The sequence below is a fragment of the Mandrillus leucophaeus genome, unplaced genomic scaffold (genome assembly GCF_000951045.1).
Source record: "Mandrillus leucophaeus isolate KB7577 unplaced genomic scaffold, Mleu.le_1.0 Scaffold64, whole genome shotgun sequence".
NCBI lineage: Eukaryota > Metazoa > Chordata > Mammalia > Primates > Cercopithecidae > Mandrillus > Mandrillus leucophaeus.
Window position 1 is genome coordinate 576,362 of NW_012106919.1, and position 14,628 is coordinate 590,989.

At 42.9% G+C, this 14,628-nt stretch overlaps 2 protein-coding genes across 2 annotated transcripts in view; both read right to left on the minus strand.

Annotated features, from left to right (window-relative positions):
* Positions 1–6,622, minus strand: part of LOC105554396 (gastricsin-like) — a 15,141-nt gene extending 8,519 nt beyond the window's left edge. Inside the window, 1 exon segment of the mRNA XM_012000858.1 lies at positions 6,518–6,622. Within this exon segment, the coding sequence (XP_011856248.1) occupies positions 6,518–6,622 (105 nt within the window).
* The window catches only part of OVGP1 (oviductal glycoprotein 1, 120kDa), a 17,160-nt gene continuing 8,832 nt past the window's right edge, over positions 6,301–14,628 (minus strand). The window contains exons 8-11 of the mRNA XM_012000717.1: positions 13,625–13,810; positions 11,954–12,070; positions 8,305–8,440; positions 6,301–7,324 (exon numbers count right to left, since the gene is read on the minus strand). Of these exons, the coding sequence (XP_011856107.1) occupies positions 6,654–7,324; positions 8,305–8,440; positions 11,954–12,070; positions 13,625–13,810 (1,110 nt within the window). The 3' untranslated portion in view covers positions 6,301–6,653. The remainder of the gene's footprint in view (positions 7,325–8,304; positions 8,441–11,953; positions 12,071–13,624; positions 13,811–14,628) is intronic.

Genomic DNA, 14,628 nt, shown 5'->3' on the forward strand with positions numbered 1-14,628 from the left:
TATACACCATGGAATACTATGCAGCCATAAAAAAGGATGAGTTCATGTCCTTTGCAGGAACATGGATGAAGCTGGAAACCATCATTCTCAGCAAACTATCACAAGGACCAAAAAATCAAACATCGCATGTTCTTACTCATAGGTTGGAATTGAACAATGAGATCACTTGGACACAGGGTGGGGAACATCACACACTGGGACATAGGAGGCTGGGGAAGGGATAGAATTAGGAGAAATACCTAACATAAATGACAAGTTGATGGGTGCAGCAAACCAACACGGCACATGTATACCTATGTATCAAACCTGCACATTGTGCACATGTACCCTAGAACTTAAAGTATAATAAAAATAATTTCTATGGAAAAGTATATTAATTGCTTTTCTCATCTTTCCTAGATTTTTCCTGCCTGCATATAAAAACTTAACCCTGATAACTGCTGCCACCTGGTGGCAATATTCCTAACTTACAAAAACAGAGTTTTGAAAGGTTGAAAAGCGTCACAATCCAAGTCAGATGTGAAAATAGCTCCCAACATCTTCTCCACAGCTCTTTCCTAGGTGAAGACAACATGTACCTGTTCATTTGTCTTGTCTGAGACTGCTCTTTCCCCACCCATGTCAAAGCAGCCAAAACATCACCTTTCCAGCTGTTCTTAAGATTTCCCCCATCTCACTTCCATGCCTCTGACCTCTCAATCCTTTAACACGACAGTGTTCGTCCCTTTAACACTCCAGAAAACTTTCTAAGTGCTCTCTTCCTACGTTTGGACAGTCTTCTTTGCAGCATGATGTTACTAGATAAGCTCTCTGAGTGTTTCCTTAGCCTAAGATGAAAGAATGTATGCAAAGTGCAGAGCAGCCTCTGAGTTCTCCGGGATACGTCATTCCTCTCATCATTTTTAAAGACTTGTGGGAGCCTGGTTCCGGAAATATCACACACTGTACTCAGCACAGTAGCTTCTATGTAGTAGGTACCCAAGAAATAAGTATGGAATGAGCCAACTCTATAGATGGGGCTTCAAACCATCCTGTTAAAATACACATATTTTGCCAGTTCAAGTTCATTACAGAGCTCCTATTAGTTGGTGCAAAAGTCATTGTGGTTTCTGCCGTTACTTTTAATATTATCATGCCTGTAGTTTAGCTTTTCCTGTTAGCTAGGAATGGAATGATGAGACCAGACACATTTTAAATGAGAATGGAAAGAGGTAGGCACAATGTCCGAGGCAACTGATGATACTGGGAAGAGCAACATGAAGCTTCACACAGGGTCCTGGGGAAAACAGGCACAGAACCTAGATGTTTTCTTTCTCAAAATTAGTAGAAGTCTAATGAAGCCCTTGCTATGTGTTCAATATTAGACTACTGATGATGTAAGCTTACCAAAACCTTCTAAATGTAGAGCAAATTCTCTTACAGTGAATTCTCTTACAGTGTTTTCTTGGTGCTTAGAAAACAAAGACTTATCACGGGAAAGTGTCCGCCTCAAACGTGTGTCTTCCCTTCAAGATTCGAAGCTGCACGGGGCAGGAGGTCATAGAGTTGAGCTGGAAACTTATGATGAAAGATGAACCCCCTTAAGTCTTTCAAAACTTAAGAAGAGATAGATATCCACCAACTGTCAAACAAAATCCCAGAGAAGTCATTCCAGAGCAACAGGGACAAATCAAAAGTAGATGAATATTTCAAAAGCTGCAACTCAACCCTGACCCGGATCAATCCCTAAATAGATTGGAATTAGCTGGCTTTCACTCTGTCTGCATAACAGAAGAAAAAGACCTTTGTAATGAAAGAAAAAAATAAAAGGTAGATGATGATATTGGGAAGATCAACATGGAGCTTCACATGGGGTCCTAGGGAAAACGAGTGCAGAATGTAGACATTGTCTTTCTCAAAATGAGGAGAAGCCTAATGAAGCCCTTGCTATGTGTTCAGTATTAGACTACATTAATTCCAGGGTGTTCACAACTCAACTGACATATTCTCTTCACTTCTTTCCTGAATTATTTAGTTTCTCCTGCTCTGCCCTGCCCTTGGCTCTTCCACAGGACCTGACTGTAACCAGTGTTCCTGGAAGTCTGTGTTTGAACTGCAGAAACTAATTACACCAGAGTGTTCCTACTCCAGCTGCAGGTTGTTGGGAGGCTGAGAAAATGTGAAATTCTACACCAAGGACTATGTTTCCATGGGCTCTGCCAGCCTCTCATCAAACCTTTTTTTTTTGAGATATAGTTTCACTCTTGTTGCCCAGGCTGGAGTGCGTGTAACCAAATCAGCATTGCACTGGTACAGAAACAGGCACACAGACCAATGGAACAGAGCAGAGAGCCCAGAAATAAGAATGCACACCTATGCCCTTCAACAAAGCTGACAAAACAAAGGAGAAATGACTCCCTATTCAATAAAAGGTGATAGAAGAACTGGCTAGCCATATGCAGAAGATTGAAACTGGACCCCTTCCTTACACCATATACAAAAATCAACTGAAAATGGATTAAAGACTTAAACGTAAAACCAAAAACTAAAAAACTCTGGAAGACCTAGGCAATACTATCCTGGACAGAGGAATGGGCAAAGATTTCATGACAAAGATGCCAAAAACAATCACAACAAAAGGAAAAGTTGACAAATGGGATCTAATTAAACTTAGGAGCTTCTGCACAGCAAAGGAAACTATCAACAGAGTAAACAGACAACTTAGAGAATGGGAGAAAATATTTACAAACGAGGCATCTCACAAAGGTCTAATAACCAGCATCTATAAGGAACTTAAACAAATCTACAAGAGAAAAACAACCCCATCAAAAAGTGGACAAAGGACATGAACAAACACTTTTCAAAAGAACACATACATGTGGCCAGTAAGCATATGAAAAAAAACTTCAACATCACTGGTCATCAGAGAAATGCAAATCAAAACCAGAATGAGATATCATCTCACACCAGTCAGAATGACTATTATTGAAACGTCAAAAAATAACAGATGCTGGCAAGGTTGCAGAGAAAAGGGAACACTTAGACACTGTTAATGGGAGTGTATATTAGTTCAACCAATGTGGAAAACAGTGTGGCTATTCCTCAAAGAGCTAAAAGCAGAACCACCATTCAACCCAGCAATCCCATTACTGGGTATATACCCAGAGGAATAGAAATCACTCTACCATAAAGACACATGTGGCCAGGTGCGGCGGCTCTCAGCTGTAATCCCAGCACTTTGAGACCAGCCTGGGCAACATGGCCAATACCCGTCTCTACAAAAAATACAAAAATTAGGCAGATGTGGTGGTGCATGCCTATGGTCCCAGTTACCAGCAAAGCTGAGATGGGAGGATCACCTCAGCCTGGGGAGGTTGAGGCTGCAGTGAGCCATGATTGTGCCACTGCACTCCAGCCTGGGCAACAGAGTGACACCCTGTCTCAAAAAAAAAAAAAAAAAGGATACAGCACATGTGCAGATGAATATTCATTGCAGCACTATTCACAATAGCAAAGACATGGAATCAACCTAAATGCCCATCAATGACAAATTGGATAAAGAAAATGTAGTATATACACACCATGGAATATTATGCAGCCATAAAAAAAACAACAAGATCATGTATTTTGTGGGAGCATGGATGGAGCTGGAGGCTATTATCCTTAGCTAACTAATGCAGGAACAGATAAAGAAATACCACATGTTCTCACTTATAAGTGGGAGCTAAGTGATGAGAACTCATAAACACAAAGAAGGAAAAAACAGAAACTGAGGTTTTCTTGAGGGTGGAGGGTGGGAGAAGTGGGAGGAGGGGAAAATGATAACTCTTGGGTACTGGGCTTAATACCTGGGTGATGAAATAATCTACAACAAACCCTTGTGACACAAGTTTACCTTTTTTAACCTTTTTTAAAGGTTAAAAAAAAAAAGAATTGCTAATGTATACACCAGTAAGAAATAAATTCACTAACTAGAGTACAGTATTTATGTATAGTTCCTTTTGTCTCTACCCTTTTCATATAAATTCAAAATCCTACTTTCCAAAGTTAAAATTACCAAGGTTAGTACTTTTCTTTCCTGACCTCTTCATTGCAGTTATATTGTTGTTAAGTAGAGTTCATTTGTTACTGCTCGTATTCCATTTTCAGTTGCCCCCACCACCACATTTTCATTGAGAGGATGAATTTTTGCATTGTATTAGATAAGAGCACTGTTTGCAATTGTTGTTAGGATACTCAAGTATGAGAAGAATAATTAATATGTATGTGTGTACGTTGCATACCCCCAGAGTGATCCTTACAGCTGTAAACATTGCCCAACTCGGTACTCATTCTAACCCCCTCCAGTATGCTTTCCTGTGATATAGGCTAGCAAGCTAAACCTAAAATTCCCAGATTCCCTGAAGTAAAGGTTTCATCTGTGACTTAGGTTCTGCTAAGCAAATGTGCCTATAGGAAACTTAGGTGAATTATAGAATAAAGGTAATGAATGTATAGGGGAGACCAGGTCTTCTGGGAAAGCAGAGGTAGAGATTCTAGTATCTAGTCTCCAACATCACGGATGCTGAGCTGCAGGCAGTGATAGCAGTGGGATTACTGCTAGAATAGTTCCAAGGTATTCTCCATGAATCTGGCATTTCTGCACACCTTGGACTATCTTTTCAAGGATATTCAAATAGCAAATAGCCTGGAGAACTGCAGATAAATCTCTATCTCCGGGCAAGGAAGAAGAGGGGAAAAATGAGCTGGTTATCAGCAGCCTTATATATAACATCATAGTTTCCTAATCTTGGGGTTTCTCTCTTGAAATGCACCCACTGAATGTGCAGGCACAGCTTGGTCCTCATTGCATCTCCCTTGTAGCTTGTGGAACTGGGAAAAAATTTTGATCTGGTTTTTGCTATTAATAATAAATTCCCTTGTCTCTGACCCACAGGTCTTGTTTTTTGTAGTGTGCATACACACACGGCAAAAGGCTAGGTTGTTAGGTTGCCAGTAGGGTAAAATCTGAGACCTTTAACAGTATGTCTTAAAAAGTGAGTCATCCATATCTCCTGGACATGTTATTTCCAGATGTATAGTATCCCATCCTGGTTTCCTGATCCTCCCAGAAACTCTAATACCATCTAATGTCTTTTTTCTTAAATTTTTAGTGGATTCCATTATCTGCAACTAACAGCTATCATAAATAGAGGCAAGAATCTTGACCACCCATTGATCTATGCTTTGGATTAGAGGATAAAGACAGAAGACTCAATCAATGTATAGCTAAGAGAGAAGTTCAAGGAAGCTTATAAATAAGAAAAAAACACAGATAAATTAGAAACTGGAAGGCAAGTTGCCCTTGAATAAAGTGCATGCAGAAGATGGCAGAAAAACAACTCACAGATTCATCAGAAATATTTATTTATTTATTTATTTTGAGACAGGGTCTTGCTTTGTCACCCAGGCTGGAGTGCAGTGACACCATCGTGGCTCAATGCAGCTTCAATCTCCAGGGCTCAGATGATCCTCCCACCTCAGCCTCCCAAGTAGCTGAGACTACAGACATGAGCCATCATGCCCAGCTAATTTTTTTGTGGAGGCAAAAGGGTTTCATATATGACCTAGGTTCTGTTAAGCAAATGGCCATGTGCTTTCACATGCTTCAATGGCAGGTGCCTGATCCTATGGACATGTTAATTTCAGACTCCAGCTTAAAGACTTGGAGGCTACACTTCCAAAAGAAAAAGTAACATAATGATAGGTATGACACCCACTCTGTGTAGTGCTAGCTCCTAGAATTGGAGGGCTAGAAATTGATCCAGTGGCTATAGCAACTTATGAGGGACAGTCATGCCTAGGAAAATGTTCCCTGGGTGGATTAAAGGTTTAATGTGTGAGAACTGGTGTTTCTAGAGGAGACCAAGCAGAAGGATGAAGGTAATACTATAAGAAAATAATTTTTAAAGTATCTTTTTTATACCTTTTCCTCAAACACTTCTTGAGGAAAGAATAGATGGGGTTGTTTTTTCAGGGAAAACAAGGATTTTACCAAGGAGAGAATGTAATTGGAAGACTCAACTTCCCCTTCCCCATCTCAGCTCCCCTTGAGGGTGGCAGAAACTGTTCTAGAAGAGGCTCTGGCTCCAACCAACAGTGAAGGGAGCAGTTGCTCATAACAAAGAAGGAAGCACATAATCCACACAGGATAGCATCATTGTAGACTAGACACAAACTCCATCTTTCCAAAAATAGCAGTGGGGAAAATGACCTTGAAAGGGAGAAGCTGACAACTGAGTTGCAGAGTTCAATTCAAGAAAAGAATCTCAGAGAACTCGGTGGGTTCTTGCGTTTACAGTTTATTTAATGGAAAAGAGATTGGCCTATTGTGGTTTTGATGCCTGTTTTGCTCCGGGATGAGGAAGCATGTCACTTAGAAGAAAAGACAAGGGTTTTCCCTGGTTTCTGACACCAGCAGGGCTTAGGCTCCTTGATCCACAGCAGAGTTGTCTGGGATTTCTTTTTTTAGAGAAAGAGGACTTGTTTGAGGGGTTACTGAGTTGACAGAGGAATGGTTCCCATAGACAGGAACAAAGTGGTTGTCAAAAGCTTGAGGAGTATGTTCTGGGAGCTGGATGACAGGGCTGGAGGACAGCATCATCCTGTTTTCAGCTTCCCTCTAAAGACCCAAGTTACCCATCCTGGGGGCGAGTACCCACCTCAGAAGTCAAATACTCCCCTCTTAAAGGCACAGTCTGCCCTTCAGGGGTGACTGATATCTTTCTGGAGGGGACAGTCACCCTTTCACGGGCTACAGCCTTCCTTCTAGGGGCCATTGTATTCTGTCTAAGGATCTCGGTCTGAAAATGGACAGGGGTCATAGTCATTCCTCCAGGGCTCACAGACTGATGACTCACAGGGGTCACAGATGGATGACCCACAGGGGTCAGGGTCTTTTCCCCAGGGGTCACAGAGTGATAACCCACAGAGATCAGGGTCTTCTGTCCAGTGGTCACAGATTGATGACCCACAGGGGTCAGGGCCTTCTCTCCAGGGGTCATGGACTGATGACCCACAGAAGTCATGGTCGTTGCCCCAGTGATCTCAGTCTTCTCTCCTAGAGCTACAGTGTGCTTTCCAAGGGATACAGTTTCCTTTGTAGGGGTCACAGTTGTAACTCTAGGGGTTATAGTCATATTTTCACATTTTCCATTGATCTCAGTGACCCCAGCCTCTCCTCCTGGGGGCAAAATCTTAATATCAGTGGTCCATGCCTTGGTCACAGCCAGCCTTTCAGGGTCAGTGCTTGAAGAATTCACAGCAGATGACAGCCAAAACTGTGGTAAAGAAGTTGAACTGAACTCTAAAGAAAATCAACAGAAAAGAATGAGATTCCTACCACTTTATTCTCATCCTATTAATTACTGGCAGAACTAGAACCACTCCACCACTGAAGTACCTGCTCCAAAAATTCAGAAGTGGAAGATTTAATACTATACCTACTTGAGGACATAGATGAAATCCCACCACATAGAAGCCTTGCTCCAGACTCCATCATGTTCACAGGTCCCAGACACCCACAGGCACTCAGTGGATTTGCTACATTTTCCATGCCACATTCCCCAGAAAGGAACCCACCCATTCCTTGTGCTCAAGCCCTCACTTTGACATCTCTGACTGCACCATCAGCAAAACCTTGCCCTCGAGGCCTAATGCTAAAGAATTACTTGATGAATCCTCAAGGAGAAGCTTCTTATGTCTCTATGTTGTAGGAGGCACCAGGAACAAAGCCAGGGGCAAGGAGGCTGGAGACAGCGTGCTGTGGACAATAGGATTGGGGCCCACCTAAAGACTTGACCTGACTGAGCTCCAGTCGCATTCCCATAAAATGAGGATTATAAACCATCTGTAAGGATGCTTCACCCCTTGCATGCTAGTTTCCATTTCCTAATTGCCAGGGTAGCCTCTACTATCAAAAAGAGATATCAAAAGAAACCTAATTCCCTCAGCCCTTGCCCATGAGAGTAAGAGAAAGAAAGAAAGAAATAACATATATTGAGTGCTAACTATGAGAATTTTCATTCCATAGCTCACTTAGTTCTTATAATAACGTCATGAGTATACAGATTATTCCCATTTTAGATAGAACAAAGGAAGCTCAAAGAGGTCAAATAAGGGCCAAATATCCTAGCAAAGACTGGAAAACATATTGGCCTGGCAAAGCTTTTTCTCTCCCCTCGATGTCATGTTGCCTCACCAAGGCATTTAGATCTAGCAGAAGGGACTCACCCAGTGCCTGGTGATGCAACTTCCAACCCCAGCTTCTAGGTCACAGCTACTTACCAGCCCGCACCAGGATATCATTCAATACGTAGACAAGGGGGAAAGGGCCAGTGCCACAGAAAGTGCCCCTGACGTCATCCATGTCCAATGTCCACACCATGGCCCCCCCAAAATGCTCTCGCCTTATAAACCACGCCTGGAAAAGTAACAATCAGTCACTCGCTGTACTTGGCACTCTCCAGACTGGGTACAATGGCAAAAAACTGAAGATAGTCCCTCAGGGAGCAATGTAGCAGGGTGGTTAGGAGTGTAGCCTGCATTTGAATCTAGCTTTACTGCTTATTAGCTATGGGATTTTGAAAAAGTTATGTAACCCTTATGTGTCTTAACTGCCTCATTTGTTTAAAAAAAAAAAAGAGGATAATAACATGGTCAACATTTTTAGACCCAAAAGATTCTTACATGCACATACTACATACAATATGGATGAAGCGTGAAGACACTATGCTAAGTGAAATAAGCCAGACACAAAATAAGAAACAGTGTATGACTCCACTTATGTGTGGCACCTAGAGTAGTCAAATTCACAGAAACAGAAAATAGAATGGTGGCTGCCAGGGGATGGGGGAAGGAGGAAGGGGAAGTTACTGTTTAACGGGCACAGGGTTTCCATTTGAGAAGATGAAAAAGTTCTGGAGATGGATAGTGGTGATAATTATAAAACAATATGAAAGTATTTAATGCCACTGAATTTCAGACTTTAAAATGGTTAAAATGGTGAATCTTGGTCGGGCGCGGTGGCTCAAGCCTGTAATCCCAGCACTTTGGGAGGCCGAGGCGGGCGGATCACGAGGTCAGGAGATCGAGACCATCCTGGCTAACACGGTGAAACCCCGTCTCTACTAAAAAAAAATACAAAAAAACCCACAAAAAAACAAAAAAATAAAACTAGCCAGGCGACGTGGCAGGCGCCTGTAGTCCCAGCTACTCGGGAGGCTGAGGCAGGAGAATGGCGTAAACCCGGGAGGCGGAGCTTGCAGCAGTAAGTTGAGATCTGGTCACTGCACTGCAGCCTGGGCAACAGAGCGAGACTCCGTCTCAAAAAAAAAAAAAAAAAAAAAGGTGAATCTTATGTTTTTATGTTACATAGGAATGCTACATAAGCCTTCCTAAAGAGTTCCTATGCATAAGATATTTGGATCAATACCTGGCACATAGTGAATCTTCAATAAAGGTTAGCTACTAACCCTCTGGGTTTCCCACCTCACTAATCACCATTATTATCATATTAAACTGTAGATATTGCTCTACTGTTTAAAATTCATTTCCTTATCTCACAGTGATGCTATAAAATGCAGTAGAGCACAAAATACTCTTCTCACAGATGAGAAAATAAAGGCTTTCATCCACACTTTTTAAAACCTCCACTACAACTAAATGGCAGAGCTTAGATTCAAGTCCAGGTTTTATTATTACTTTGCCAGCGCTCTGTCAAGTCTGATGGAAAAGACAGACTCCATCAGGTCCAAAGAGCTGCGTGCCTTAGCCAAGCCAATTGGCTGCTTTTAGGGGTTGACTTTCCCCAAATGTAAAATAAGAGGAAGGAGGAACCCAATCATTAAGTCTGATACTGTGAAGTTTCTGAGACTCTTATCCTATTTACAAGCTAACAAATTAGCCTGTCAGTTTTGTGTATACACACACATACACACACACACACACGCACACACACACATACTCACATACCCCAATGCCCCAAACCTCTGGATCAGAGGACAGAACATTCATTATTCACAGAAAAAAACAAAACAAAACAAAACAAAAGAGCCAGAATAGCACCTTGAGTCAGTTTCCATGTCCCAATTACCCAAAGGACAATGTGATGAAGGTCAGATGTTCAATTCACCTGCATGTACAGTGGGGTCTGCGCTACAGAGACGAACCCTGAAATTATGAGACTCAGAGCTTATATAGAATGGTTGACCTACGTGGCCCTCCTCCCTCCAGAGAGAGGAGAGAACTTGGAACATAAACAAGTCCTCCCTGTGAAGGGGACTTTTGCAATCATTGAAGGTAAGCAAATGGCTCTGGGGGAAAGAGGAAAGCAGCTCTCTATTTTTAGTATAGCTTGTCTGCTTCCTTTGCCCAAAATCCTCAAACTGTGCAGGAACTCTGAGAAATCCAGGGTATAATTATCTCCCAACAATAATCCCCAAGGTCTCTTTTAGCTGTGATATTCTATGTCAAAATCCCTTAACCATCCCCACCCTGGCTTCATGTCCCCTCACCTAGTTCTGCAAGTTACAGTAACTGCACCTCAAAGCAAGACCACCCTCTGCTGCTCATCCCAGGGCCTCCCCCAACACACGGGGTCAATCCCCTTTCTGATGTCCTACGGGTCTTAGACTTAATTCCATCCAATTGGGTAAATGCATTGAGTCATTAATCTTTCCTGTTTGTGTCTTCCCATTCCCAAACCACAGGGCAAGATCCCAGATGGGAGAAGCCACGCCCTTTTATCTGTCTCCTCCCCAGCAGGCCTCACCCAGTGTTAATGCACAGAAGAGCTACACAGTGAATCTTCATGAGTGCCTTCCTCTCTGGTGCTTCCCACACAAACGTGCCCCCCAAAACAGCCGACACCTGGCATTTCTGCATCACTGGTAACAGGAGAACTGTGAATTCTCTCTATTTAAGTCTCAATACCAAGCAGTTGCCACATTATGACAATTTCTCACCTTTCAACTGCTGTTCCTTCCAACTACCCTAGTCCAGACCCTCATTATCTCATGCTTGGACACCTCTGTGTCCCCACCCAAGAGCTCCCAAAATGTCAACTTAGCATTTGGAAGGATCACATGTGGAGGCATTCTAAAACAGTTTCCAAAGTTTTTCTAAGACCTACTGAATATTCAGGAGTGGAACCATGATTTATACATGTATCCAGTCTCTCAGGTGATTCCAAAACAGAGGCAGGTTTAGGAACTGCTGGAGCATGTCAGTTCTCTTTTAGTTCACTATAAAAACCTGCCAGATTCAACTTCATAAAATACCACTTACATGAAGGGAGAGTGGTGGTCACAGTTTGGTTCTAAAAGTTTGAAAATTAAAGGTCATCCACCTGTAGAAACCTGATTTTGCCTTAAAATGTCCACAGGATGAAGACCGAACACCTTTACCAGCATTCAAGTCCCTTTATAAAAAGCCTCTGCTTCACTCAAATTCTTCTTTGAATCTGCTATAAGCTTTCTACATCACTGAGCCTTTCCCCCATGTCATCGTCTTCTCCTACTCCTGCTCACCTCCCTCAGGAAGCCCTCCCAGACTTCCTCATCTCTGCTACGTGTCAGTAATATTTACAGAGCACTTACCATAATCTACTTTGTGTTGGTTATTTATCTGCTATGAAATTAGTTGGTCCAAATGGAAAGGAAGAGACCAAAAAGATCATCAAAAAGCTGTAAGAACTGAGAGAACTATTTATTCCCTCAGAACCTAGATTCCTTCTCTTCAGAATAGAGAACTGAAACAGATGGGATTATGAAACCCCAGTTAGAACTAAAATGTAGGCATGCCTGAAACTCCCCTGGTCTAATCATCCTCCCCTTTCACCCTCCACCCGATACACATGCATGCATTGCACAGAAAAGGGCCCCATGGAAGCCAGTAAGAAACCATGTGCTGGAGCATGAAAGAACCAGGCTCTCACCTTGTAACTGAAGCTGATGGCATCGTCATAGCCAACCCACTCTTTCCCCTTGTTGGCATATGGGACATACTGATAATCAATCCAGTGCTTCTTCGCTCCCCAGACAAAGGAACAAATCTGCCAAGAGGACCACCAGGTTAGTTCTGGAAAGTGCCACGGAGACAAGCACCAGGAGACAGTTGTTCCTTGCTCAAGGTTAAAGAACCCAAGAATCCCTCACCAGCGAATGAGAAGAAGGTAAACCAAAGAGAGAATGGAGAGGCCACTCAAAAATGAGTTCCTCTCTATTTTGAATAAATTCCTACTGTTACCTGTTCCTTCCTCTACTGTCCATGATGGGAAACAGGGAACCAAAGAGTGGATTACATCCTTAAGAAACCAAGCCAGGGATATAATGCCAGTACCAAAATCGTAAGAGTAACATACCTGATCCTTGACCAAACCTGTATCTCATTCAAAGTGTTTTCACAAACAAGTCTCTCCTGTTCATTAGATCCCAGCACAAACTGCCCCATAGAGGTAGTTCTCAAACTAGCACCTGAACTTCTAGTAGATTTGAAGTTCTTGAAGGCAGGGAGAGCTAGGTTGCTACAATCAATTAAGCATTTGAGTGTCTACTGGATGCCCAGCATTGTGCTAGAAACTGTATGCTGCAAACAAGTAGAGGTATGCAAGTTGTGCTGCAGAAGTTAATGTCTAAGTCATTCCTTTGTGCTTTTGGTGCTTTAAAGTGTCTATCAGAGCTTTTTTGCCCTTCAAGAACATTGTTTCAACTCTGCCAACACTCCTAAAAACGCTTCATTGGATTAGCAGGAAAACACCCTCATCCATCCAGCGCAGAGCAGAGATTGCAGAGACTTGCAGCACCTCCGCTACTGCCTAAAGTACTCAACCTGTCCCTCTGTACCTGCTGTCCTCTACCTGGGAAGTCCCTCCCATCTAGTCATTCCTGTCCCTCAGGATTTTCCTGTGTTTCAAACTCCGCTCAAACTCTACCTGCTCCATAAGACCTTTCCAGGTCACTACAGCCACACACTTATGTGGCTAGTATTGTCACCTCTGCTGGTTACATTCCCTTGGAAACATGTCTCTTTCCACCACTCAATAGCAAGCTTGGTTGAGATGAAGATGAAGAGGGTAGAGCTGGAGTGGAGAGAAAGAACCTGTAGTAGAGAAGGCCTTGGAATTGCTTCAAAATAATCTAGTAGTAGGGAGGGAGGGAGTCAGCAGAGATGTGACAAAATTGGCCATGAATTATTAATGATCGAAGCTGAGTGAGTACTATGTGGGGGAGGTACAGAGGCTATACTATTCTTTTAATTCTGCGTATGTTTGAAACTATATATATTGCAAATATTAATGATTTTTATTTAGGCCATACAAAAGGTCAGGGTTTACCTGTATACCATTTAAGATCCTTTTTTGGGGTACAATGAAACCCTTCCATCCAGATTCCACCAAGTCCTTCGTCCCTTACAAAGGGCTCAAATAATTTACCCCAAAGAAAAAGGAAAATACCCCAGAGAGTGATTTCCCTTGTCCTAATAGCCCCCCTCTTTGCCCTGTCCACAGCTCTCACCCTTGCCATTGCCCCTTGTCCTGGCCTGTGCTCCAGCTGGGGGTGGGAGAGTCCTAACTGCTAGACAGAGACTGCTATTCTATTCCCATCACCTCAAAATAAGCCAAGAAGCCTGCTTGCTTGGTGTACTTCCCTGGAGATGCTGGTCCGATCGCTGTGGCCTGCAACCCATTCTTAGAGGCTTTGAGGAGGCGAAAGGTGCGTCCATAGGTGGGGATCCCCATGATGAGCTTCTCTGAGGGTGCCCCAAGCTTTCTCCAATAATTCATAGCATATGCCTGCAGGTAAGAAGAATCCACACTCCTCCTTGTTACTAAGAGCCAATGGCCTGAGCTCAGGGGGACAGATGTCTGGGCCACCTGAGATCTTTCCTTTCCTTACCGAAGATTTGGGGTCTTCAGGCAGAGAGAACAGGGGGCTATTATGTCCTGTGAACTTTTCCCAACTTCCATGTAAGTCATAAGACAAGACATTGATGAAATCCAGGAGTCTGTAAGGGGCAGGAGGAAGAGATATAAAGACCGGGCTAGCCAGATTTTCAAGTCAGATCATCACAGCACTGTCTAGCTAGTTAGCTAGACATTGGTCACCAGAGCTTCCCTGCTCCTTCTGCCTGTGGGGCCTGCCCATGCTGTGCTATCCACCTGCCACTGGAACACACAGCTGGTTAGGAACAGCTGTGTGTGAGGATCTATGCATCCTGAGAGTATCTGTGGAGGTAGGCAGGAGTTAGATGAGAGAAAATACACTCAGGTCTGATACAAATGCTAACAGGCATCTGCACAAATGGTCCTGAGTAAAAGCAGTCTGTTCTGTAGCTTGTCTTTCTATAATTCCAGGAGCCACTGAAACCTACCTCCTTTAGAAAGCTTTCATCATTACCAGGTTACAGGGATAAGGGTTTACACTGATTATCTAATTTAATTTTAATCTGGCTAATTCCCTAAGTACTGTAAGCATCTCCATTTTAAAGGTGAAGAAATGAAACTCAGATGGGTTAACTAGTTTGCCTAAAGTTGCCCAGCTGGGTGAGGGCAGGACTCTCTCAATCCTGTCTGGCTAAAAGATCAACACTAACACACTCCATGTCCCCTGC